This window comes from Aquarana catesbeiana, linkage group LG09 (genome assembly GCF_042186555.1).
Source record: "Aquarana catesbeiana isolate 2022-GZ linkage group LG09, ASM4218655v1, whole genome shotgun sequence".
Taxonomy (NCBI): domain Eukaryota; kingdom Metazoa; phylum Chordata; class Amphibia; order Anura; family Ranidae; genus Aquarana; species Aquarana catesbeiana.
Window position 1 is genome coordinate 55,045,401 of NC_133332.1, and position 24,554 is coordinate 55,069,954.

A 24,554-nucleotide genomic window follows, 5' to 3' on the forward strand; every position below is an offset into this window, starting at 1 on the left:
ATGATTGGACAGGGCTGATCACGTGGTAAAGAGTCTCCATCAGACTCTTTATCTAGATCGGAGTTGCGGTGTGTCAGACTGACACACCGCAACAACGATCGCCGCGATGCGCTCCCCCGGGGGCGCGCAGTGGCTTAATATCCTGATCACGTCACATGACGTCTGGTCAGGATATTGAAACCACTTTGCTGCCGTCATTTTGCTATATGGCGGGCGGCAAGTGGTTAAGTGACTAAAAAGTGGCACGCTCGTGTAATAATTGTCCACATACAAATGGTACCCCTTTCCGAATAAGGGTGACACCAAGTCCCACACAATCTTGCCAGCGCTTCCTATGTAGTCAGGGCAGTTTGTCGGCTCTACGTGACTATCTCTTCCCTTGTAAACCATAAAACTACATGTATAGCCTGTGGCCCTGTCACAGAGCTTATACATCTTGACCCCGTATCTGGCACGCTTGCTGGGAAGATACTGTTTGAATGACTAGTGGCCAGAAAACCTAATCAGGGACTCATCAACGCAGACAACTTGATGGGGAGTAAACAAGTCTGAAAAACGTTGGTTGAAGTGGTTTACGAGGGACCGAATTTTGTAGAGCCAATCGTATCCAGGATCTGCATTGTCATTGAAGTGCATGAACCGCAACATCTGCTAGTATCGTGCCCTGGCCATGGAAGCAGAGAACACGGGCATATGGTAAATTGGGTCAGTGGACCAATATGACCGCAACGTACTCACTTTAACTATGCCCATGTCAAGGGATAGGCCCAGAAAGGTCTTAAATTCGGAAACCGTAATTGGTTTCCAATCTCTGGCAAGGGAGGACTAGGGATTAGCAGCGATGAATTGACCAGCATACAAATTACTTTGGTCCACAATAGATCTATAGAGATCTTTGGTGAAAAACAGCGAATAAAAATCAAGTGACGTAAAATCAACTGTTTCCACCTGAATGCCGGGTTGGCCAGTGAATGGGGAAAGTACGGGTGCTGCAGAAGTGGTGGGCTCCCAATTAGGATTGGCAAATTCTGCAGGAAGGACATTATGGGCACGACGGGCCTGTCTTTGTCTTCTTCTTGGTGGCAGCGGGACACTACTTGTGCTTGCCACCTCACCAGCTTGAACTGCATTTATGGGACTCGCCACGTCACCAAGTGTTACTGCATTTGTGGATGTACGACCAGGGTGTACTAGGCCGCTGGTGCTTGCCAGATCACCAGAAGGAATAGCGGCGCTAGTACTTCTCTGCTCCAAACGAGAGCCCTGCGGTTCTTGCACCTCAACAGCAGAAGATCGGGGTCTGGTACGCCTGACCTTGGCAGGGACCACAACTCTGTCGTCAGAGCTATCTGTCATGGAGCCGCTGCTGTCTACAGGATCGTATTCTGAGCCTGAATCTGCCAGATGAGTGACTTCCGCTATCTGTCAAGCTCAAAAACGTGTAGGCCTCTTCACTACTGTACCTTCAATTTGCCATTTTGGGCTCTAAATTTACTGGTACAGTAGTGAGACTCACAGGTAAAAAAGCTCCTAGACTGTCAGCAAATGTAACAAACGCTACCAAAAAACTTAGCGATCGCAGGAATCAGGCCTGACTCTGCAAACGCTGCAGTTATGTGTGTTCAGTGTTTTGTAAGTGACAGTGATCGATCGATATTGCACTTGGGTGGGGTGGGCTGGGCTGGGTGGAGGGGCAAAACGCAGGTGCTAGCAGGTATCTGGGCTGATCCCGCTAACACTGTTTTTGGGAACCCTAAACTGCTGGGGACGCTAGTATAGATCTGATCAGATATCGATCTGTTCAGATACTATACCACTAAGGGAGGTGTATGCTGCGTGTGTGGGTGTTAGCGGTACTGGCACTAACCTGATGCTGCCTGGGGCGACGCAGACCCTATCTGACACTAAAACCTAAACATATCACCCGCCGGGCGATCAGGGGTTAAACCTTTATTGGATAATAAACGGCGGGTATAACAAACAAACTAACCAGCGTCACCCGTAACACTTATACGGTGATCAGTGGTGAAAGGGTTAACTAGGGGGCAATCAGGGGGTTAAAACCTTTATTAGGTAGTATATGGGGGTACCTGACGCTATAAAAAGCTGACGGTGAACCTAAATACTTACCTGGCTAACTAGCGTCACTTCTGACACTAATACGGCGTTCAGAAAAAAGATTGCTTAGTGACACTGGCGACAGGGGGTGATCAAGGGGTTAAACCTTTATTAGGGGGGTACCCTAGACCTAAAGGGGCCTACCACTACCTGCCCTAACACTTATAACTGTCACAAATGACACCAATGCAGTAATCAGAAAAAAAAAAAAAACTGTTATTGGTGTCACTGTGACTGGGGGGGGGGGGGGGGTGATTTGTGTGCCTGCGTGTTCTACTGTATGAGTAGTGTTGTACAAAAGAAAAAAATATATGAAATGTAGGTGAAGGTGCTAAATCTAATTCCTCTCTTTTTTTTCTTTTATTGAAGATGTATGCGGTATTAACTGCAGACAAGGCTCACACGGCATACCTGTCGTCCATCACATTCAGACCCCACCAGAGTGCGCCCCAGGCAACGTCACTCCACCAGAGTGCTCGCCAGGCGACGTCACTCCACCAGAGTGCGCCCCAGGCGAGGCCACTCCACCAGAGTGCGCCCCAGGCGAGGCCACTCCACCAGAGTGCGCCCCAGGCGACGTCACTCCACCAGAGTGCGCCCCAGGCGACGTCACTCCACCAGAGTGCGCCCCAGGCGACGTCACTCCACCAGAGTGCGCCCCAGGCGACGTCACTCCACCAGAGTGCTCGCCAGGCGACGTCACTCCACCAGAGTGCGCCCCAGGCGAGGCCACTCCACCAGAGTGCGCCCCAGGCGAGGCCACTCCACCAGAGTGCGCCCCAGGCGAGGCCACTCCACCAGAGTGCGCCCCAGGCGACGTCACTCCACCAGAGTGCGCCCCAGGCGACGTCACTCCACCAGAGTGCGCCCCAGGCGACGTCACTCCACCAGAGTGCGCCCCATGCGACGTCACTCCACCAGAGTGCGCCCCATGCGAGGCCACTCCACCAGAGTGCGCCCCAGGCGACGTCACTCCACCAGAGTGCGCCCCAGGCGACGTCACTCCACCAGAGTGCGCCCCAGGCGACGTCACTCCACCAGAGTGCGCCCCAGGCGACGTCACTCCACCAGAGTGCGCCCCAGGCGAGGCCACTCCACCAGAGTGCGCCCCAGGCGACGTCACTCCACCAGACTGCGCCCCAGGCGAGGCCACTCCACCAGAGTGTGACCTAGACATGGCCACTCCACCAGAGTTCGACTTCCACAAGGAGACTTACCCAGAAGAACCCTCGATCATCACAGAACCGGACAAAGGAAAAAGAACCAGAAAAAGAAACAAAAAGAGAAAAAATAAAAGACAGTATGAGTGCGCCCCAGGCGACGTCACTCCACCAGAGTGTGCCCCAGGCGACGTCACTCCACCAGAGTGCGCCCCGGGCCAGGCCACTCCACCAGAGTGCGCCCCGGGCCAGGCCACTCCACCAGAGTGCGCCCCGGGCCAGGCCACTCCACCAGAGTGCGCCCCGGGCCAGGCCACTCCACCAGAGTGCGCCCCGGGCCAGGCCACTCCACCAGAGTGCGCCCCGGGCCAGGCCACTCCACCAGAGTGCGCCCCGGGCCAGGCCACTCCACCAGAGTGCGCCCCAGGCAACGTCACTCCACCAGAGTGCGCCCCAGGCGACGTCACTCCACCAGAGTGCGCCCCAGGCCAGGCCACTCCACCAGAGTGCGCCCCAGGCCAGGCCACTCCACCAGAGTGCGCCCCAGGCCAGGCCACTCCACCAGAGTGCGCCCCAGGCCAGGCCACTCCACCAGAGTGCGCCCCAGGCCAGGCCACTCCACCAGAGTGCGCCCCAGGCCAGGCCACTCCACCAGAGTGCGCCCCAGGCCAGGCCACTCCACCAGAGTGCGCCCCAGGCCAGGCCACTCCACCAGAGTGCGCCCCAGGCCAGGCCACTCCACCAGAATTTGACTTCCACAAGAAGACTCCACCAGAAGAACCCTCAATCATCACAGAACAGGACAAAGGAAAAAGAACCAGAAATAGAAAAAATAAAAGACAGTATGAGTGCGCCCCAGGCGACGCCACTCCACCAGAGTGCGCCCCAGGCGCCGCCACTCTACCAGATTGCGCCCCAGGCGACGCCACTCCACCAGAGTGCGACCCAGGCGACGCCACTCCACCAGAGTGTGCCCCAGACATGGCCACTCCACCAGAGTGCAACCTGGACATGGCCACTCCACCAGAGTGCAACCTAGACATAGAGAAACCAAAACGTCATGTTCGCTTTACACTTCCTCCAGGGCATGAAGATGATAATCGACCAAGGCGACCCCACTTCTACATAAAAAAAGAAAAACGTCGTGTTCGCTTTATGCTTCCTCCAGAAAGCGACGATGACACTGAGACTACACGAAAAAGTGGCGCTCGCTGTCAGAAAGGAAAAAAGAAAGAAAAAAAGGAAGAAATTAAAAAACCAAAATTGTCATCACCCCCTCCCTGCAGAAGAGCCCTCGAAGAACCCTCGATGATCGTGGAGAAAAGAAACAAAAATAGAAAAAAAATAAAAAGACAGTACGAGTTGGAGCTGTGAAGGGAGGTTGGAAGCCAGTAGACTTTTTCTTTCCTGCAGGCGTGTGCGCCCCAGGCGACGTCACTCCACCAGAGTGCGCCCCAGGCAACGCCACCCCACCAGAGTGCGCCCCAGGCGAGGCCACTCCACCAGAGTGCGCCCCAGGCGACGTCACTCCACCAGACTGCGCCCCAGGCGAGGCCACTCCACCAGAGTGTGACCTAGACATGGCCACTCCACCAGAGTTCGACTTCCACAAGGAGACTTACCCAGAAGAACCCTCGATCATCACAGAACCGGACAAAGGAAAAAGAACCAGAAAAAGAAACAAAAAGAGAAAAAAATAAAAGACAGTATGAGTGCGCCCCAGGCGACGTCACTCCACCAGAGTGCACCCCGGGCCAGGCCACTCCACCAGAGTGCGCCCCAGGCAACGCCACCCCACCAGAGTGCGCCCCAGGCAACGCCACCCCACCAGAGTGCGCCCCAGGCAACGCCACCCCACCAGAGTGCGCCCCAGGCAACGCCACCCCACCAGAGTGCGCCCCAGGCAACGCCACCCCACCAGAGTGCGCCCCAGGCAACGCCACCCCACCAGAGTGCGCCCCAGGCAACGCCACCCCACCAGAGTGCGCCCCAGGCAACGCCACCCCACCAGAGTGCGCCCCAGGCGACTGGGGCCGATACAGCTGTTGCCATTTTCCAGAGCATAGCAGGGGTCGAACTGCCAGACCCTGTGGAACTGGACTGGATCCACAGGGAGCTGGGCCCCAGACCAACTGACACAAGGCCCTGTGATGTGATCTGCAGACTCCATCACGGTATTCACAAGGAACACATACGCAAGGCATGGGATGCAGGAGATCTGGAATTTGATGGGGTTGCTGTTAAAGTCCTCCCAAATCTCTCAAGGGCCACTCTGCAACGCCGGGCCATGCTATTTTATTTTTATTATTTATTTTACATTGTTTTATTTATTTTTACACTGTTTTAAAAAAAAACGTGTCACTTTTATTCCTATTACAAGGAATGTAAACATCCCTTGTATAATCCATGTAGTAATAAGGCTGTAACATAAAATGTGGAAAAAGTGAAGTGCTGTCAATACTTTCCGGATGCACTGTACTGTATGCATTGCTGTGCACCACAATGCACATCAACACACAGACCTTGTGCTGGTCAGATTTTTTTTTGTCTGTTCTGAACACAACAAAATGGACAGATGTAGCATTACACACTATTCTTGTGTGGTTTCTGTTTAGCGATCAATCTCTACAACACGACTGAGTAAATCTGTTAGCTTCTGACAAATGTAACTGCTCTCTTTAGGCACACCACAGGCTCACTTTAACCCCCGACCTAAAGCCAAACCAAACTTTTATTTTCAATCAGCTCAGTACAAACCAGAGGCATAATCCCCGATCTCTGTAAAGAGTCGAAGACACAGCTCTTTAACCATGTGACTGGCTGTGTCCAATCACAGCGGGTCACATGTAAATGGGGAAGTGCCGTTAATCAGCTCTCCTCACCTCACACTGACAGAGCGTGTGGTGAGGAGTGGTATCCCCTCGCAGAAGAGACCAGGGCAGGTAGAGCCCCGTTTACAGGAAAGTCCTAGCAGTGCCCATAAGTGATGCCTTTCAGTGCCTGCTCATCAGTGCTGCCCATTAATGTCCATCACTGCCTCCCACCAGTGCTGCCTATCTGTGCTGCCCATCAGTGCCCCCTATCCATGCCGCCCATCAGTGCGGCATATTCGTGCCTCCTCATCAGTGCAGCCTCATCAGTGCAGCCTCATCAGCGCACATCAGTGAAGGAGAAAAAATAGTTATTTACAAAATTTACTGACAGAAACTAAGAAAAACATTTTTTTTTTCCTCCATAATTTTCAGTACCGTGTTTCCCCAAAAATAAGACCTAGCTTTATTTTCCAGGAGGGCTGCAATATAAGCTCTACCCCGAAAATAAGCCCTAGTTTAAAATGCTTGTAAAATCCTACAACCCACTCTATTACAGTAATATATAATGTACAATGTGTGTGTTTCTGTAATATAATTGCAGGGAAGAGAGCTCAAGCGGTTCACAGAAGCGCAGAGCGGCGCTATAACAAAGGTATTTGGCACAATTATATTACAGAAACACACATTGTACATTATATACTACTGTAATAGAGTGGATTATAGGATTTTACAAGCATTTTAACTCAGTTCGCACTAGGGATTCCTGTCAGGCAGGGAGAGAGAGCGTAGGGAAGACAGCACCTTACACGGTAAGACCTACCCCGAAAATAAGCCCTACTGTGTCTTTTGTTGCCAAAATATATATAAGACCCAAGCTTATTTTCAGGGAAACAAAAAAACCCAGCAGTGAATAACTACTTCACTACACTACTACAGTGCTGGGCACTTTCGACCCTTCCTGTCCAGGACAATTTTCAGCTTTCAGCGCTGTCGCACTTTGAATGACAATTTCGCGGTCAAGCAACACTGTACCCAAACTAAATTTTTATCATTTTCTTCCCATAAATAGAGCTTTCTTTTGGTGGTATTTGATCACCACTGGGTTTTTTTTTTTTTTTTTTTGCTAAACAAATTAAAAAAGACCGAGATTTTTGAAAAAAAAAAAAAAAATGTTTTCTTCGTTTCGGTTATAAAATTTTGTTTTCACCTTCACTGACGGGAAACTGATGGAGGCAGCACTGATAAGGTGGCACAGATAGGCACTGATATATGTACAATTGATGGGCACTGATGAGGTACTGACAGGTGTTACTGCTGGGCAGTGATTGGCACTTTCATTGGCACTAACAGCTGTTATTGATAGGGCACCGATTGGCAGATGATGGGCACATCTGATGGGGACTGTGCTGATAATCAGTGTGCTGATCATCAGCACAGATCCCCCCCTCTGACAGGGAGAGCCGCCGTTCGACTCTCCCTGTCAGAGCGAACTGAGGAATGCCCTTTACTGGCACTTCCTGGTTCGCACGATAATCAGCTGTGATTGGTCACAGCTGATCACTTGGTATGGAGCCTCTGTCAGAGGCTCCATACCACAATGGAAGATGCAGTGTGTCAGACTGACACACAGCACCTCCGATCGCCGCGCTGCACTCCTCATCACGCCCACTCAGGATAACAGAACCACCGCCCAGCCATCATTCTGCTATAGGCTAGGTGGGAAGTGATTAAATACCACCAAAAGAAAGCTCTATTTGTCTGAAGAAAATGATGAAAAATAAATTTGAGCACAGTGTTGCATGACCGCGCAATTGTCATTCAAAGTGCGACAGCGCTGACAGCTGAAAAATGGCCTGAGCAGGAAGGGGGTGAATGTGCCCTGTATTGAAGTGGTTAAACAGCAGCCTGACTAGAAAAGCTTGTACCCTGACAGCATGCTGCAGGAAAGAAAGGTCCCTTGCTCTACGTGGGGAAGCAGCAGTCTCTCTGCAGAGGTCCAGCTTGCTCCCTGAAGGGTCAGAGCTAGAGCTCTCCAATAGCAGGGAGCTTGAGCTCTATTGATTGCAGTGCTATATCTCAGACTCAGCAGGGGGCATGTTGGACCTCTGCAAACAGATAATTGCTTCCACGTGGAAAGCAAGGGCCCCACTTTGCAGCTGCTGGCAGGTTGTGGCTGTTTTTCCAACTGCAATACACTGAACTCCTTTTTGTCATGATGCACCTGGAACATACAGGATTTAGCTGCTTTAAATGAAATGTTCATTTGGGTTTTAATGGAGTGTCAGGAGAGTGAAAGGAAGGAGAGTATGCGCACCTGAAGAAGGCGGCAGTAAAAATGTAATATATTACAGTTTACCAGTCCTAAGATGGTGTGGCCACATTAGTTTTCATCTAATCCTACCAGTAACATACTTCCTGTCCTAGGGTGAAAACGTTCATTTGCTGTACTGTATGCATGGAAAAGTATCATAGGCACCCTTGGGCAAAAAGTGTGTTAGGACTATAGGACACCCCCTCCTGATCTTCATAACATAAGGGGCAGGTGTTCTGTAGTCTATAGAGGAGAACTCAGCAGGGCTGACAACAGTGTTCATTTTGGCAGCAAATTTCGATTTAGTTTTAGTCTTAGGACTAAAATGGCATTTTAGCTTTAGTCCCATTTTAGTCTTCTGCAATCGTTTTAGTCGTATTTAGTCGACTAAATCTCCAGTACATTTTAGTCAACTAAAACTCATTTTAGTGGTCTAAAATCTAATGAGTGTAAATAAATTGTAATGCATTAGTGAACATTTCTCTACAATTTCCAAACTCATTATATACTGCTTGAGTGAAAAATCTAATATGTTATTATTTATGGTATTGAGGTATGAACATGCACTACAGACCAGTGTGAATTTTGAAGTCAAATTTCAAATTTAGTTTTAGTCTAATGCCCTGTACACACGGTCGGATTTTCCGACGGAAAATGTGTGATAGGACCTTGTTGTCGGAAATTTCGACCGTGTGTAGGCTCCATCACACATTTTCCATCGGATTTTCCGACACACAAAGTTTGAGAGCAGGCTATAAAATTTTCCGACAACAAAATCCGTTGTCGGAAATTCCGATCGTGTGTACACAAATCCGACGGACAAAGTGCCACGCATGCTCAGAATAAATAAAGAGATGAAAGCTATTGGCCACTGCCCAGTTTATAGTCCCGACGTACGTGTTTTACGTCATCGCGATCAGAACGATCGGATTTTCCGACAACTTTGTGTGACCGTGTGTATGCAAGTCAAGTTTGAGCCAACATCCGTCGGAAAAAATCCTAGGATTTTGTTGTCGGAATGTCCGAACAAAGTCCGACCGTGTGTACGGGGCAGTAGTCTTTTGACTAAAATGGCATTTTAGTTTTAGTCCTATATTAGTCTTTTGACTAAAATGCCATTTTAGTTTTAGTCATCTCAATTGTTTACGTTTTAGTCGTATTTTAATAGACTAAAATAGTATTGTTTTAGTCGACTAAATTAACACTGGCTGACAATACTGCTTGAGGTTTCAGTGCAGCAGAGGCACAGACCACGGGAACACACAGGTTTAAATAAATTTCTGGCAGGTATTTTTTTTTTAATTGGAAAAAATAGAAGTTCATTGTTGGGGTTTGCACATCCTTTAACCCATGAATGTAGCAGCACTGGGGGGTTTACACACACTCCCTCCGCCATGTCCTTTGTATCACCTGTACAATTAAAGGGCCAGTCCATCCAAAAGTGATATTTCAGTTAAAAGTGGAGTCTGCTGGTCTTAGTCGCCCATGGCTTCTTATGTCTCCTGTAGTATCATCACCTTACAGTAGTTTCTTGCTCTATTCCTGCTCACAGTGAGGTGCTCCCATTTCTCCTGTTGCATGCACCATCCGATGAATCGCTTATCTGGGAGAGTCATCCCTTCATGTAATGGTGGGAGTAAATGTGAAGATCTGGGATCTCAGTTCCAGACATCTCATCACAACATATGAGATACAGTTAGATAGTATAACGCTCCTCCATCTATGTGACCTACAACAAAAATAACAGGCGCCGCTCAAGGCTCCACCAGGTTCTCTTGCATGACAAACCACTAGGAGTGCTGACAAGGACAGAGCTCGTCTCAGCTTAAAACATCCAGGAGGGAAAGAAAGTCCTAAAAGTCGCACATCACAGCAAAACCCGTGAGGAGGCATATGCCAGCCTCAGCCCGGGCTCCAACCAAGCCATGCCCCTCCAATGCGTTTCACTCTGCCCCCGGAACTTAATCATGGGGAATTAAGGCTCCTCCATCTATTACTGAATGTTTTGGGTCGAGTGGCCCTCCAAAAATGACCACACATAACATTTCCCTATATAACCATAACATTGCCTCTGCTCTGGTCTTGTCCAGGAAATCAGCACCAACCGACAGTCAATAATTCTCAGCATTTGTGCCACTTGACACAATAATAATCCCCAACATTGCTGTCAGTGGGCACAAAATTAACCCCCAATGTTAGTGTTAGTGGATGCAATATTAACCCCTAACATTGGTTTCAGTGGACACAATAATAACTCTCAGCATTGGTGTCTGTGGACACAAAAATAACCTGGAGCTGGATACCTGCAGGAGACATTCGTGTGAGTGGTAATAATAAGGCCCGACATTTGTGCCAGTGGATGCAATTATAACCTCAACTTTTGTGTCAGTGAATTGAAAAAAAGCCCCCTACATTGGTGTCACTGAATGCAATATTAACACCCAACATTGATGTGGGCACAATATTAATCCCTAACAATGGTGTCAGTGGAGACAATATTAACCTGCAACATTAGTGTCAGCGGACACAAAATGAACCCCCAACATTGGTGTCAGTGGACCCAATAATAACCCCCAACATTGGTGTCAGCGGACACGATAATAACCTGGAGCTGGATATCCGCAGGGGCCAGGTGACTCTCCTGGGAGACATTAAGTGTTGCATTTGGGTACCTACAGCTCTTAATCCTCTCTCCTTGTGTGCTAAGTAATAAAATCCTTGAAAACACACTCAAAGTGACTGACGCTGAATGTTTCCCAATCCCTTTTAGCTTTGGACTCAGCCCTGGGGTAAACGTCAGCCCACCCAGGCACTATGGGTCCCTCAAATGCCCGTGGGCATTGGGTGGGGTGGGGTGGGGTGGGGGGGGGTGCTACAGACACAAACTCTTAAATCCGGCACACATGATGAGATTATCGGATGAATGATCGTCTGTTTTTTTTCTTGTTAGCCTCCATATCGAAAATGAAGAGGTTACTAAGGTTCGAAAATTCTCGAACGACAGAATAAAAATGTAAAAGTGATGTAATATATTGTGTTTGTATTGTGTTTTCAGACAAAAGTTGTACTGGTTAAATGAAAATCATATGATCTGGTATTGTACAAGAATTGTGTTTGTCCCTTTGGATAATTTCGGACGAAAGCTGTGTACCAACGATCAGATAATCGTACAATTGCTTTAAAAGCGGTATTGCAATTTTCTGATTGTGTGTACGGTCCTTTAGTCGGCTGGTAAAATCATATCTGGGCACCAAGTTATCTTCACTACTGTAGATGAATTCAAGTAAAGTGATTTGGACACGGCAGACACATCCAACCACATATGCCTGCAAGATAGTCTTCCGAAGGTTATCAACAAGTGATCCACAAAGGATCTCCCACAAGAATGTATTTAGTGGAAAGTGAAGATATCCAGCCCGATGAAGTGGAATATTACAGTACAGGCTAAATAAAGTCCATATATGAAACATGGATCATTCCAAACAGCAAAGACCCCAAGAAGTGGATCATGTGTTCCACAGTCACTGTACAAGTCCGCTAAAGAGTACATACATGTGATACTTGTCATTAAAAGGGTCCTCTAGGGGCAGTCCAGCATGTCATCCACAAATAAAAATAACATGTGAATATCTTTTCCTTTTCTCATTACTTCTCCCATCCTTACATCTACCACTGTCATAAGATCCTTTCCTATCCATAAAAATGATGTACTTCCTATTTGGGGATCTGGAATATTTTTTACAATTTACATAGTTGGTAAGGTTGAAAAAAAAAAAAAGACACCAGTCCATCCAGTTCAACTTCCTGTGGTGTGCGAGTGTGCTTGCGTTTAACCCCTTTCACACTGAGACGTTTTTCAGGCGCTAAAGGGCTAAAAATAGCACCTGTAAAGCGCCTGAAAAATGCCTCCCTTGCAGCCCCAGTGTAAGAGCCCAAGTGCTTTCACACCGGAGCGGTGCGCTTGCAGGACCTTAGAAAAAGTCCTGCAAGCAGCATCTTTAGGGCACCGCTCCTACCCATTGAAATCAATGGGCAGCGATTCGGCAGCAGCGCTTTGCGGGCGCTTTTAACCCTTTTAAGCACCCGAAAAGCGCCGCTAAAACTAGTGGCGCTTTACCATCAACGCTTCCCCGCCCACCCCATTATTTTATTTAGGTCTTCTTGTAAGGTTTCCACATTCTGTGTAGAAGTGATTGCCCTGCTTAACTTTGTATCAATGTGATGCTTCAGAATTGGTGCTCTTTTGTACATTATTTTGGGCTTTTCTGGAAGATGACAAGACAAATGAGAATTGGTCAATATTTCTGGAAGTTTTCTCAATATCCTAATAGTGTACGTATATTGTAATTCGTCATAGATGCCACATCCTCTTGTATGTTCTTAGTCTCCTTAACCACTTGCCGACCGCCTAACGACTATATACGTCAACAGAATGGCACGGGCAGGCAAAATCACGTACCTGGTACGTGATTGCCTTCCCGCGGGCGGGGGGTCCAATCTGACCCCCCCCCCAGTGCCATAGGCGGTCGGCTCTTGATGGCCACCCCCTCCCGATCGCTCCCAGCAAATGAAATGCTTCCTCTCCCTCTGTAATGTAAACAGAGGGAGAGGAAGTGATGTCATCCCTCCTCGAATCGGTCTTTTCGATCCGGCGCCGAGGAGAGAAGACATCCAAGTAAGTTGCACCAACACTACACGTTCAGTAGAACACGCCAGGCACACTTGTCACCCCCCTTCACCCCTCGATCACCCCCCTGTACCCCCTGTCACACTGACACCAATAGCAGTTTTTTTTTGCATTGGTGTCAGTTTGTGACAGTTATAAGTGTTAGGGCAGTTAGGTTAGCCCCCTTTAGGTCTGGGGTACCCCCCTTTGGGTCTAGGGTACCCCCCTAACCCCCCCTAATAAAGGTTAACCCCTTGATCACCCCCTGTCACCAGTGTCGCTAAGTGATCGTTTTTCTAATCGCTGTATTAGTGACACAGGTGACGCTAGTTAGGGAGGTAAGTATATAGGTTCGCTGTCAGTGTTCTATAGCGACCCCCATATACTACCTGCTAAAGGTTTTAACCCCCTGATTGCCCCCTAGTTAACCCTTTCACCAGCGATCACCGTATAAGTGATACGGGTGACGCTGGTTAGTTTGTTTTTTATAGTTTATTATAGTTTTAGGGCACCCGCCGTTTATTACCTTATAAAGGTTTAACCCCCTAATTGCCCGGCGGTGATATAAGTTACATTTTTAGGATCAGATAAGGTCTGCGTCGCCCCAGGCAGCGTCAGGTTAGCGCCAGTACCGCTAACACCCACGCACGCAGCATACACCTCCCTTAGTGCTATAGTGCTATAGTATCTGAACGGATCGATATCTGATCCAATCAGATCTATACTCCCCAGCAGTTTAGGGTTCCCAAAAACGCTGTGTTAGCGGGATCAGCCCAGATTCCTGCTAGCACCTGCGTTTTGCTCCTCGGCCCAGCCCTGCCCAGTCCACCCAAGTGCAGTATCGATCGATAACTGTCACTTCGAAGGTACACTAGTGAAGAGGCCTACAGGTTTCTGAGCATGACAGATAGTGAAGAGGAAGTCACTCATCTGTCAGATTCAGGCTCAGAATACGATCCTGTAGAGGACAGCGGCTCCATGACAGACTGCAGTAACACTTGGTGACGTGGCGAGTCCCATAAGTGCAGTTCAAGCTGGTGAGGTGGCAAGCACTAGTAGTGTCCCGCTGCCACCAAGAAGACGAACACAGGCCCATCGTGCCCATAGTGCCCTTCCTGCTGCATTCGCCAATCCGAATTGGGTACCCACCACTTCTGCAGCACCCGTACTTCCCCCATTCACTGGCCAACCCAGAATTCAGGTGGAAACAGTTGACTTTACGCCACTGGATTTTTATTCGCTGTTTTTCACCGAAGATCTCTATAGATCTATTGTGGACCAAAGCAATTTGTACACTGGTCAACACATCGCCGCTAATCCCCAGTCCTCCCTTGCCAGAGATTGGAAACCAATTACGGTTTCCGAATTTAAGATCTTTCTGGGCCTTTCCCTCCTCATGGGCATAACTAAAAAGAGTGAGTTGCGGTCATATTGGTCCACTGACCCAATTTACCATTCGCCCGTGTTCTCTGCTTCCATGGCCAGGGCACGATACGAGCAGATTTTTGCGGTTCATGCACTTCAACGACAATGAACTGTCGTCCTCGTGGAGACCCTGGATAGGATCGGCTCTACAAAATTTGGCCCCTCGTAAACCAGTTCAACCAACATTTTGCAGACTTGTTTACTCCCCATCAAGTTGTCTGCGTTGATGAGTCCCTGATTTAATTTTCTGGCCGCTTGTCATTCAAATAGTACCTTCCCAGCAAGCGTGCCAGATACGGGGTCAAGATGTATAAGCTTTGTGACAGGGCCACAGGCTATACATGTAGTTTTATGGTTTACGAGGGCAAAGATAGTCACGTAGAGCCGACAAACTGCCCTGACTACATAGGACGCGCTGGCAAGATAGGTGGGACTTGGTGTCACCCTTATTCGGAAAGGGGTACCACTTGTACGTGGACAATTATTATACGAGCGTGCCACTTTTTAGTCACTTGTTTGATCAGCAGATTGGAGCATGTGGCACTGTGCGACCTAATCGCCGGGGCTTTCCCCAGCGGCTTGTAGATTCCCGTCTTAGGCTGGGGGAGAGAGCCTGCTTGAAGTATAATAATTTTCTCGCTATGAAGTGGAGGGATAAGAAGAATGTTTTCGTTCTCACCTCCCTCCCAGTGGCGCAGTGGGTAGCACTCTCGCCTAGCAGTAAGAAGGGTCGCTGGTTCGAATCCCAACCACGACACTACCTGCCTGGAGTTTGCATGTTCTCCCTGTGTCTGCGTGGGTTTCCTCCGGGTACTCCGGTTTCCTCCCACACTCCAAAGACATGCTGGTAGGTTAATTGGATCCTGTCTAAATCAGCCCTAGTATAGGTATGAATGTGAGTTAGGGACCTTAGATTGTAAGCTCCTTGAGGGTATAGGGACTGATGTGAATGTATAATATATATATGTAAAGCGCTGCGTAAATTGACGGCGCTATATAAGTACCTGAAATAAATAAATAAATAAATAAACACGAGCGTGCCAATTTTTAGCCACCTTTTTGATCATCAGATTGGAGCATGTGGCACTGTGCGACCTAATCGCTGGGGCTTTCCCCAGCGGCTTGTAGATTCCCGTCTTAGGCTGGGGGAGAGAGCCTGCTTGCAGTGTAATAACTTGCTCGCTATGAAGTGGAGGGACAATAAGAATGTTTTCGTTCTTACCTCCCTTCATGCAGACACGACGGTCCAAATTCCTACGGCGACTGGTGTTGTGGAGAAACCCCTCTGTGTCCACGAATATAACCTTAATATGGGAGGGGTGGACCTCAACGACCAGTTGTTGGCGCCGTACCTAATTGCCCATAAGGCCAGACGCTGGTACAAAAAAGTGTCTGTTTATTTATTTCAATTGGCTTTGCTGAACGCTCATGTTCTATACAGAGCTTCAGGACAGACTGGATCCTTCCTTAAATTCCAGGAAGAGATCGTCAGAACCCTTCTGTATCCAGACGGTGCTCCACCTCATCTTCCCCAACCAAATGCAGTAAGCCGGCTGCATGAGAGGCATTTTGAATATGTCCTCCCGAGTACCCCTACCCAACGAGCCCCCCAAAAAAGATGTCGTGTCTGCAGCAAGCGCGGATTTAGGCTTGACACCCGGTATTATTGTCCCCTCTGTCCTGGCAATCCTGGTCTTTGCATTGGTGAATGTTTTGAACGCTGCCATACACTAGTTGAGTATTAGCGTAGGGTACAGCACTGCACAGACTAGGCACACTAACACAGGGTCTCCCAAGATGCTGTCGCATTTTGAGAGACCCAAACCTGGTACCAGTTAAAAAAGTTAAAGTTACAAAAAAAAGTGTAAAAAAAACAAAAAAAAAAAAAGTAAAAAAAAAAGAAAAAAAAAAAAACACAAAAAAATATATAAGATAAAAAACAAACATAGTTGTTGTTTTATTGTTCTCTCTCTATTGTTCTGCATTCTATACTGCAATGTTTTATTGTTATGTTTTTATCATGTTTGCTTTATAGGTATGCAATTTTTTTATACTTTGTTTTTTTATTGTTAACCACTTTTTTGTTTTCAGGTACGCCATTCAGCTGCAGAGCGGATTTATTTATCTTGACAGCAACAGCGTTTGCTCCCACGATACATAAAGCCGTGACTCCAGCGCTGTCGGAGGTGATTTCACCACCACAGTTACATACTTCAGCATATATGCCGAAGCGTGGGGGCAGCAGTGGGTGGAGGAGCGATTTGCTCCTAACTTTTGCGGGAGGATGCCCCCATGCTTCGACATATATATACGGTGCATGTATGCCCATCATTAGAAGTGGGTGGATGAAGGGAGGTATTCTAATGGTGGGCATACCCACCGATCAATATCTTTTTTTCGTTCAGCCCACAGGCTGCATGAAAAAAAGTTTACAATATATGCCCAACAAGGACCAGCATCGTACTGGTATGTTGCTGGAATTTGAGTGGTTATACCAGAATGATGCCTGCAGGTTTAGCTATCATCTTGGCATCATTCTTTTCTGCCAGCGGTCGGCTTTCATGTAAAAGCAATCCTAGTGGCTAATTAGCCTCTAGCCTGCTTTTACAAGCAGTGGGAGGGAATGCCCCCCCACCGTCCTCCATGTTTTTCTCTGGCTCTCCTGTCCCAACAGGGAACCTGAGAATGCAGCCGGTGATTCAGCCAGCTGACCATAGAGCTGATCAGAGACCAGAATGGCTCCAAACATCTCTATGGCCTAAGAAACTGAAAGCTACGAGCATTTCATGACTTAGATTTCGCCGGATGTAAACAGCGCCATTGGGAAATTGGAAAGCATTTTATCACACCGATCTTGGTGTGGTCAGATGTTTTGAGGGCAGAGGAGAGATCTAGGGTCTAATAGACCCCAATTTTTAAAAAAAAAGAGTACCTGTCACTACCTATTGCTATCATAGGGGATATTTACATTCCCTGAGATAACAATAAAAATGATTAAAAAAAAATAAAAATGAAAGGAACAGTTTAAAAATAAGATAAAAAAGCAAAAAAATAATAAAGAAAAAAAAAAAAAAAAAAAAAAAAAGCACCCCTGTCCCCCCCTGCTCTCGCACAAAGGCGAACGCAAGCGTCGGTCTGGCGTCAAATGTAAACAGCAATTGCACCATGCATGTGAGGTATCACCGCGACGGTCAGATCGAGGGCAGTAATTTTAGCAGTAGACCTCCTCTGTAAATCTAAAGTGGTAACCTGTAAAGGCTTTTAAAGGCTTTTAAAAATGTATTTAGTTTGTCACCACTGCATGTTTGTGCGCAATTTTAAAGCATTTTATGGCCTTCAAAACTGTGATAGGTAGTGAGGAGTGAAATAAAAAATTTATGCCCTTAGAAATCCTGAAGGCGGTGCTTGGTTTTCGGGGCCCCGTACGCGGCTAGGCTCCCAAAAAGTCCCACACATGTGGTATCCCCATACTCAGGAGAAGCAGCAGAATGTATTTTGGAGTATAATTCCACATATGCCCATGGCCTGTGTGAGCAATATATCATTTAGTGACAACTTTTTGTAAATGTTTTTTTTTTTTTTTTTGTCATTATTCAATCACTTGGGACAAAAAAAATAAATATTCAATGGGCTCAACATGCCTCTCAGCAATTTCCTTGGGGTGTCTACTTTCCAAAATGGGGTCATTTGTACTGCCCTGCCATTTTAGCACCTCACGAAATGACATAGGCAGTCATAAACTAAAAGCTGTGTAAATTCCAGAAAATGTACCCTAATTTGTAGACGCTATAACTTTTGCGCAAACCAATAAATATACGCTTATTGACATTTTTTTTTACCAAAGACATGTGGCCGAATACATTTTGGCCTAAATGTGTGACTAAAATTGAGTTTATTGGATTTTTTTTATAACAAAAAGTAGAAAATATCATTTTTTTTCAAAATTTTCGGTTTATAGTGCAAAAAATAAAAACGGCAGAGGTGATCAAGTACCATCAAAAGAAAGCTCTATTTGTGGGAAGAAAAGGACGCAAATTTCGTTTGTGTACAGCATTGCATGACCGCGCAATTAGCAGTTAAAGTGACGCAGTGCCAAATTGTAAAAAGTGCTCTGGTCAGGAAGGGGGTAAATCCTTCCGGGGCTGAAGTGGTTAAAGCTGAACTCCAGGCAAAAGTATTTACATACTAGTTTTCAGCACGTGTGTGGTCCTACCTGAATCTGTATACCTGGGAACTTGCCGGATCTCTCCTGGCAATACCCAGGGTCCAATCAATATTAAAGAAGGCCCAGTTCACATTACATGGAATATTCCAAATATGTAAGCGAGGTGGGCGGGGCCTTCTTTACTAATGAAAAAAACTAGGAGAGAGTAAGGTGCCCAGGGTGGGAGCACCACTGCTGGAACATCTACAACCACCCTGGAGTACCTCAAACAGTTCCCTGTCTGAATACAAAATAGGTCGATTTCTCTTAATAATTTCCACTACCTGTTTGTACTTTGCGGTGACAAAAGCAACTGCCCGACTATCATCACCAGCTCTTTGTGTTTAACATTATTTCTTCTCTTTAGAAGATTCTCTCCATCTTTGGCACTTGTGAGCCCCCTACCCCTTCGTATGTTCTATTCTTGGAAGCCCCTTTATGTTAACCGTGTACTTATGCCGCGTACACACGGTCGGACTTTTCATCTACAAAAGTCCAACGGACGCTGACGGACTAAAGCTGGCTGGTAATCCGATCGTGTGTGGGCTTCTCCGGACTTTCAGCAGACTTTTTCAGCCTCAAATCCGACGGACTTTAGATTTGAAACATGCTTCAAATCTTTACGTCGTAACTACGACGGACCCCGAAATCCGCTCGTCTGTGTGCTAGTCCGACGGACAAAAACCCATGCTAGGGCAGCTATTGGCTACTGGCTATGAACTTCCTTATTTTAGTCCGGTGTACGTCATCACGTACGAATCCGTCGGACTTTTGTGTGGTCGTGTGTAGGCAAGTCCGTTCGTTAGAAAGTCTGCTGCAAGTCCGCCGAAAGTCCGCCGGAAGTCCGCCGGAAGTCTGTCGGACAGGCTGTCGGACTTTTGTAGACGAAAAGTCCGACCGTGTGTACGCGGCATTAGAGGGGTTGACTTACTAAAGGCAAGTTAGACTGTGCACTTTGCATGTGCACTTGTTACAGAGCTTAGTAAATGAGGTAAAGCTTCACTTTGCAAAGAATACTCAATCACGTGCAAGGAAAACAAACAGAGAATTGCATTTTTGCTCGCACAATTGCTCAATTGGATGATGGAAATCAGCAGAGCTTCCCCTCATTTACTAAGCTCTGGAGCAACTGCACTTTGCAAAGTGCACAGTCTGTTTAACTTTAGCTACTGTCTCAGTATACAAATTATTATTTAAATTACCTTGAATACTAAGCATCTGACCAATCTTCAGAGCAGCTCCTCGCACTTTACACAGTGTGTCCACAATTTTCTCTGCATTCCCCTCAGTCATCAATGAATTTGTCTCCAGAACTGCGGTGCCGGCTAAAGAGAAAGGACACAAAAAGGACATCAATAATATCTCTGGCACAGCAAGTTTGCAATCCAACCTGGGCAACCACTGGGCAGCACAGTGGCTTAGTGGTTAGCACCCTACCTGGTAGCAGTAGAGTCATTGGTTTGAAACAAATACCCTACTGTGTGAATAGCAGCTACAGCTCTGAACTGGTCAGAATTACCTCTACAACAAGCTAATCTACTAACACTACAATGGTAGCAGGCAAAAAAAGGAGTAGTATAGACTGCAGACATTACCCTTTAAAATACCAAACAGCCTTTACTACTTTAAAGTGGTTCTAAAGGCTCGAGGTTTTATACCTTCAGGCATTCTATGCATAAAGCTAAAAAAAAAAAACAACTTCTCTGTGCAGCAGCCCCCGAGCCCAACTAACTCTTACCTGAGCCCGATCTTCCTCCAGCGCTGTGCCTCGGCTCTGCTCCCTCCTCATTGGCTGAAACAGCAATGGGAGCCATTGGCTTCTGCTGCTGTTAATCACAGCCAGCCAGTAAATGAGGAGAAAGAGGGGATGGGACGAGCCATCGCTCTGTCTGTGAATAGGCAATTGCTCGGATTCTGCCATTGCAAGCCGCTTGCTGCGGGGGCACTCAGCAAGAGGGAGGGGCCAGGACGCCGGAAGGAGACCCTAGAAGAGGAGGATCCGGGCTGCTGTGTGCAAAACTACTGCAAAGAGCAGATAAATAAAACAGGTTTACTATAAAAAAAAAAAAAAAAAAATTGATTGCCTTTATCATCATTTTAAGAACCAATGACGCTTTCTCTATCCTTCAGAGCATAAAGTACAGTGATTTGAATTACAAGACATCTTACCTAACCCAAGGCAGACAACAGAGAGGCGGATGACTTAATGGGTGGTGAGGCATCTGCCCACTAACATCTGCATCACCGGAGCCCAATGCCTGCATCTCTGGGGCCCAACAACTGCAAGGGGTGCATGTTTGATTATTGTCTCCATTCAAATGTTTAGTTCAAATTTTCTTGCAATCGTTCACCACTAAATAGGTGAATTTCAGGGCAAAGCAATAGTTTTCTTAAAATGGTTATAAACCTCAGACATGAAATGTGCACAAAGCATATCCCTCTATAGTTTGTACTTTACAATTAAGAGCACTAAGTGTAATTTCTGTCTGTTGCTTCATTCCTCTGCCATCAGCATTAATCACTTCTGACATGTTTTTCTGATACCAACAGAAAAAAGGATGACAGGAAAGGGAGCTCCAGCACACAGCCTATGACTGACAAGCTCAGCTCTTTTTGATGTAGAGTGTATCCCTTCCTGTCCTATCAGCTCTCAGAGTTTACCTCACTGAGCTTTGCAGAGCGTTATTTCAGCTCTCTGCTCTCTGTTTTCTGACAGCTCAGACAAGCTTTATAAATTATGGACTTTGAAGGCATGTAGAAAAAAAGAAGACTGTAGATAAACAGGTACAGCTTATGTAGGAGGATTTGTTTAATCTCTGTGTATTCCCTGAGGCCAATCACTTTACAGGGTATATGTAAGGGTTTACAACCACTTTAAAAGCCCACACCCTGACCCACCTATACTCACCTTTGCCATGCTCCCCCAATCTGCAAAAATACTCAGCGCTTCCAAGTATGGGGGGGGGGGGGGAGGGGGGGGGTCGGACCACCTTCCATGATGCAGTACTTGGACTAGCTAGGTCCAACACATGAAGCCAGTATACACTTATAACATGAAGAAGCGGAGCAGAAGGAAAGGGAAGAATATACGTTTACTGTAGGGGAAACTTTAACCACTTGCCTACTGGCCACTTTTACCCTATTCTTGCACCCACAAATTTCCAGCTTTCATTACTGTCACAATTTGAATGACAATTGTGCGGTCATGCATTGCTGTACCCAAACGCAATTTTTATCATTTTTTTGAGATAGATAGAGTTTTCTTTTGGTGGTATTTAATCACCACTGGATTTTTTTAAATTTTTTGCTAAAAAAAAAACAAAAAAGACCGAAAATTTAGAAAAAAAATGTTTTCTTAGTTTGTTATAAAAAGTTGTAAATAAGTCATTCTTCTCCTTCACTGATGTGCACCGATGAGGCTGCACTGAAATGGAGTACTGATGGGCACTGATAGGTGGCACTAATGGGCGGCACAGATAGACACTGATTGGCATCACTGCTGGGCACTGTTGGAGCTGCACAGATTATCTGTGCAGATCTCTCCTGTGAGGAAATGCCACCGATCGGCTCTCCTCTCCTCACACGCGATCAGTGTGAGGAAAGGAATCCCGATACCTGGCATTTCCTTATTTACATGTGATCAGCTGTGATTGGACACAGCTGATCACATGGGTAAAGAGCCTTGTCATCGGCTCTTTACCGAGATCAGTGATGTGCCAACAGAGCACACCACCGATCGCCGTGCCGCGTGCCCCTGAGAGAGTGGGGCAACGTCATATAACTAGGGCTGGGCGATTTTCACAAAAAAAAAAAAAAAAAAAATCTGCAATTTTCTTTAAAAAAACCTCGATTCACAATTCGAATCGAGTTTTTTTTTTTTTTTGGACACCGCGCCGGTCCTGAGGAGCTGCGGGCAGGAGTTTTTAGGCAAGGCCGCGGCTTCGGCCTAGTCCACGGCGTCTGGCCTCGCGGACTAGGCCGAAGCCGCGGCCTCACCTAAAAACTTCCGCCCGCAGCTCCTCAGGACCGGCACGGTGTCAACGCCGGTCCTGGGGAGCTGCAAGCAGTTTTTAGGTGAGGCGGCAGCTCGGCTTCGGCCTAGTCCGCGGCGTCCGGCCTCGCGGACTAGGCTGAAGCCACGGCCTCGTCTAAAAACTCCTGCCCGCAGCTCCTCAGGACCGGCGCAGTGAAAAAAAAAAAATCTAAAAAAAATCGATTTGCTTAAATTTTGAATCGATTTGACCTCTCAACTCGATTCAAGATTTAAATAGATTTTTTCCCCAGCCCTACATATAACATCGTCCCAGGACAGAGCACACCACCGATCGCTGTGCCGCGTGCCCCTGAGAGAGTGGGGCGACGTCATATAACATCGTCCCAGGACAGAGCATAACACTGATCGCTGTGCCGTGTACCCCCGAGAGAGTGGGGCAACGTCATATGACATCGTCCCAGGACAGAGCATAACACCGATCGCTGTGCCGTGTGCCCCCGAGAGTGTGGGGCGACGTCATATGACATCGTCCCAGGACAGAGCACACCACCGATCGCTGTGCCGCGTGCCCCTGAGAGAGAGGGGCGACATCATATAACATCGTCCCAGAACTTGAGAGACAATACGGCGGGTGTGAAGTGGTTAAAGAAACACCAACTTTGCCCTGAATGATTGTTACCCTTGTAAAAACCCAACATCCACACTCACCTTCTGTCTTCTTCTCCCCTTTCAAAGACTGTTTTGCTACCTCAGTCAGAGCACCAATTCCAAGGCTGACAGCTAGACCTGTGCAATGAGATCACGAGAGACACACAAATAAAACTACCATTTAAAGATTAGGAGAACAAACAGAATAAAGCAATTTCCTCAAGAAAACAAAATTACCCCCAAAGTTTGCCATGCGGCTCAGACGGGATGCAGGAACCTTCCTCTCTCGAGCCCTGTCGCTGAGCTGTCAATAAAACATAGTACTCATGATAAGGAGGAGTTGTGGCCATAGAATTCCAGGCACATAAAATGCTAATAAACATATCAGTATGAATGTTACACTACTTCCTAAAACTTGATCTGTCAAAAACGGAGCTCATAATATCCCCCCTGTACAACTTTACCATCACACAACTTTTGGTCCCTCCCATCATTTCAGTGTCACATCCAATAAGGGACCAAAAACTTGGAGCATTTACTACCATAACATTTCCAAAGTTTGCCCCACCATAACCCAAGATACAACAAAACTATAATTCATTCCCTGGTTATTTCCCAACCCTCAACATTTGCAACTCCCTCCAAGTTGGCCTACCTCTACACAGGCTATCCCCTCTTTAGTCTATCATTAATGCTGCTATTAGATTTAACCACCTTACTAACCGATCTGCGTCTGTATAAAATTCAATATACAAAAAACCATACAGAGCCCTCCACAGCTCAGCCCCTAGCTACAATCACCAACCTCATCTCAAAATACGATCCAAACTCTCCCCTCCACACCATATTAAGACCTCCTGCTCTCTAGTTCCCTTTGTCCTCCCATGCACACCACCAGGACTTCTCCAGAGCCTCTCCCATCCTCTGGAACTCCTTACCCCAATCTATCTGGCACCCTCATACTGTCCACTTTTAGGCAATCCAAGAAAACTCATCTTTTCAGGGAAGCCAATCCTGCCTAAAAAAAAAGAAAATGTTCTACCTTCTCCATCAACCTATCCCTTACAGTTATTACATTTTGTACCTCTTGCCTTTCCCTTTAGGTTGTAAGTTCTCACTACAAGCAGAGCCCTCCTAATTCTCTTGTATCGAATTGTATTTATAAAAGTCCCGATTCACACTGATGCGAATTCTATGCGGATTATATTGATTCGA

The 24,554-nt window shown here is 47.0% G+C and overlaps 1 protein-coding gene across 4 annotated transcripts in view; it reads right to left on the reverse strand.

Moving 5' to 3' along the window:
* Window positions 1–24,554, reverse strand: part of COQ8B (coenzyme Q8B) — a 114,430-nt gene that overhangs the window by 65,821 nt on the left and 24,055 nt on the right. For all 4 annotated transcript variants that reach the window (XM_073598529.1, XM_073598528.1, XM_073598527.1 and 1 more), the window contains exons 4-6: window positions 23,577–23,643; window positions 23,400–23,477; window positions 19,900–20,022 (exon numbers count right to left, since the gene is read on the reverse strand). In XM_073598529.1, the coding sequence (XP_073454630.1) occupies window positions 19,900–20,022; window positions 23,400–23,477; window positions 23,577–23,643 (268 nt within the window). The remainder of the gene's footprint in view (window positions 1–19,899; window positions 20,023–23,399; window positions 23,478–23,576; window positions 23,644–24,554) is intronic.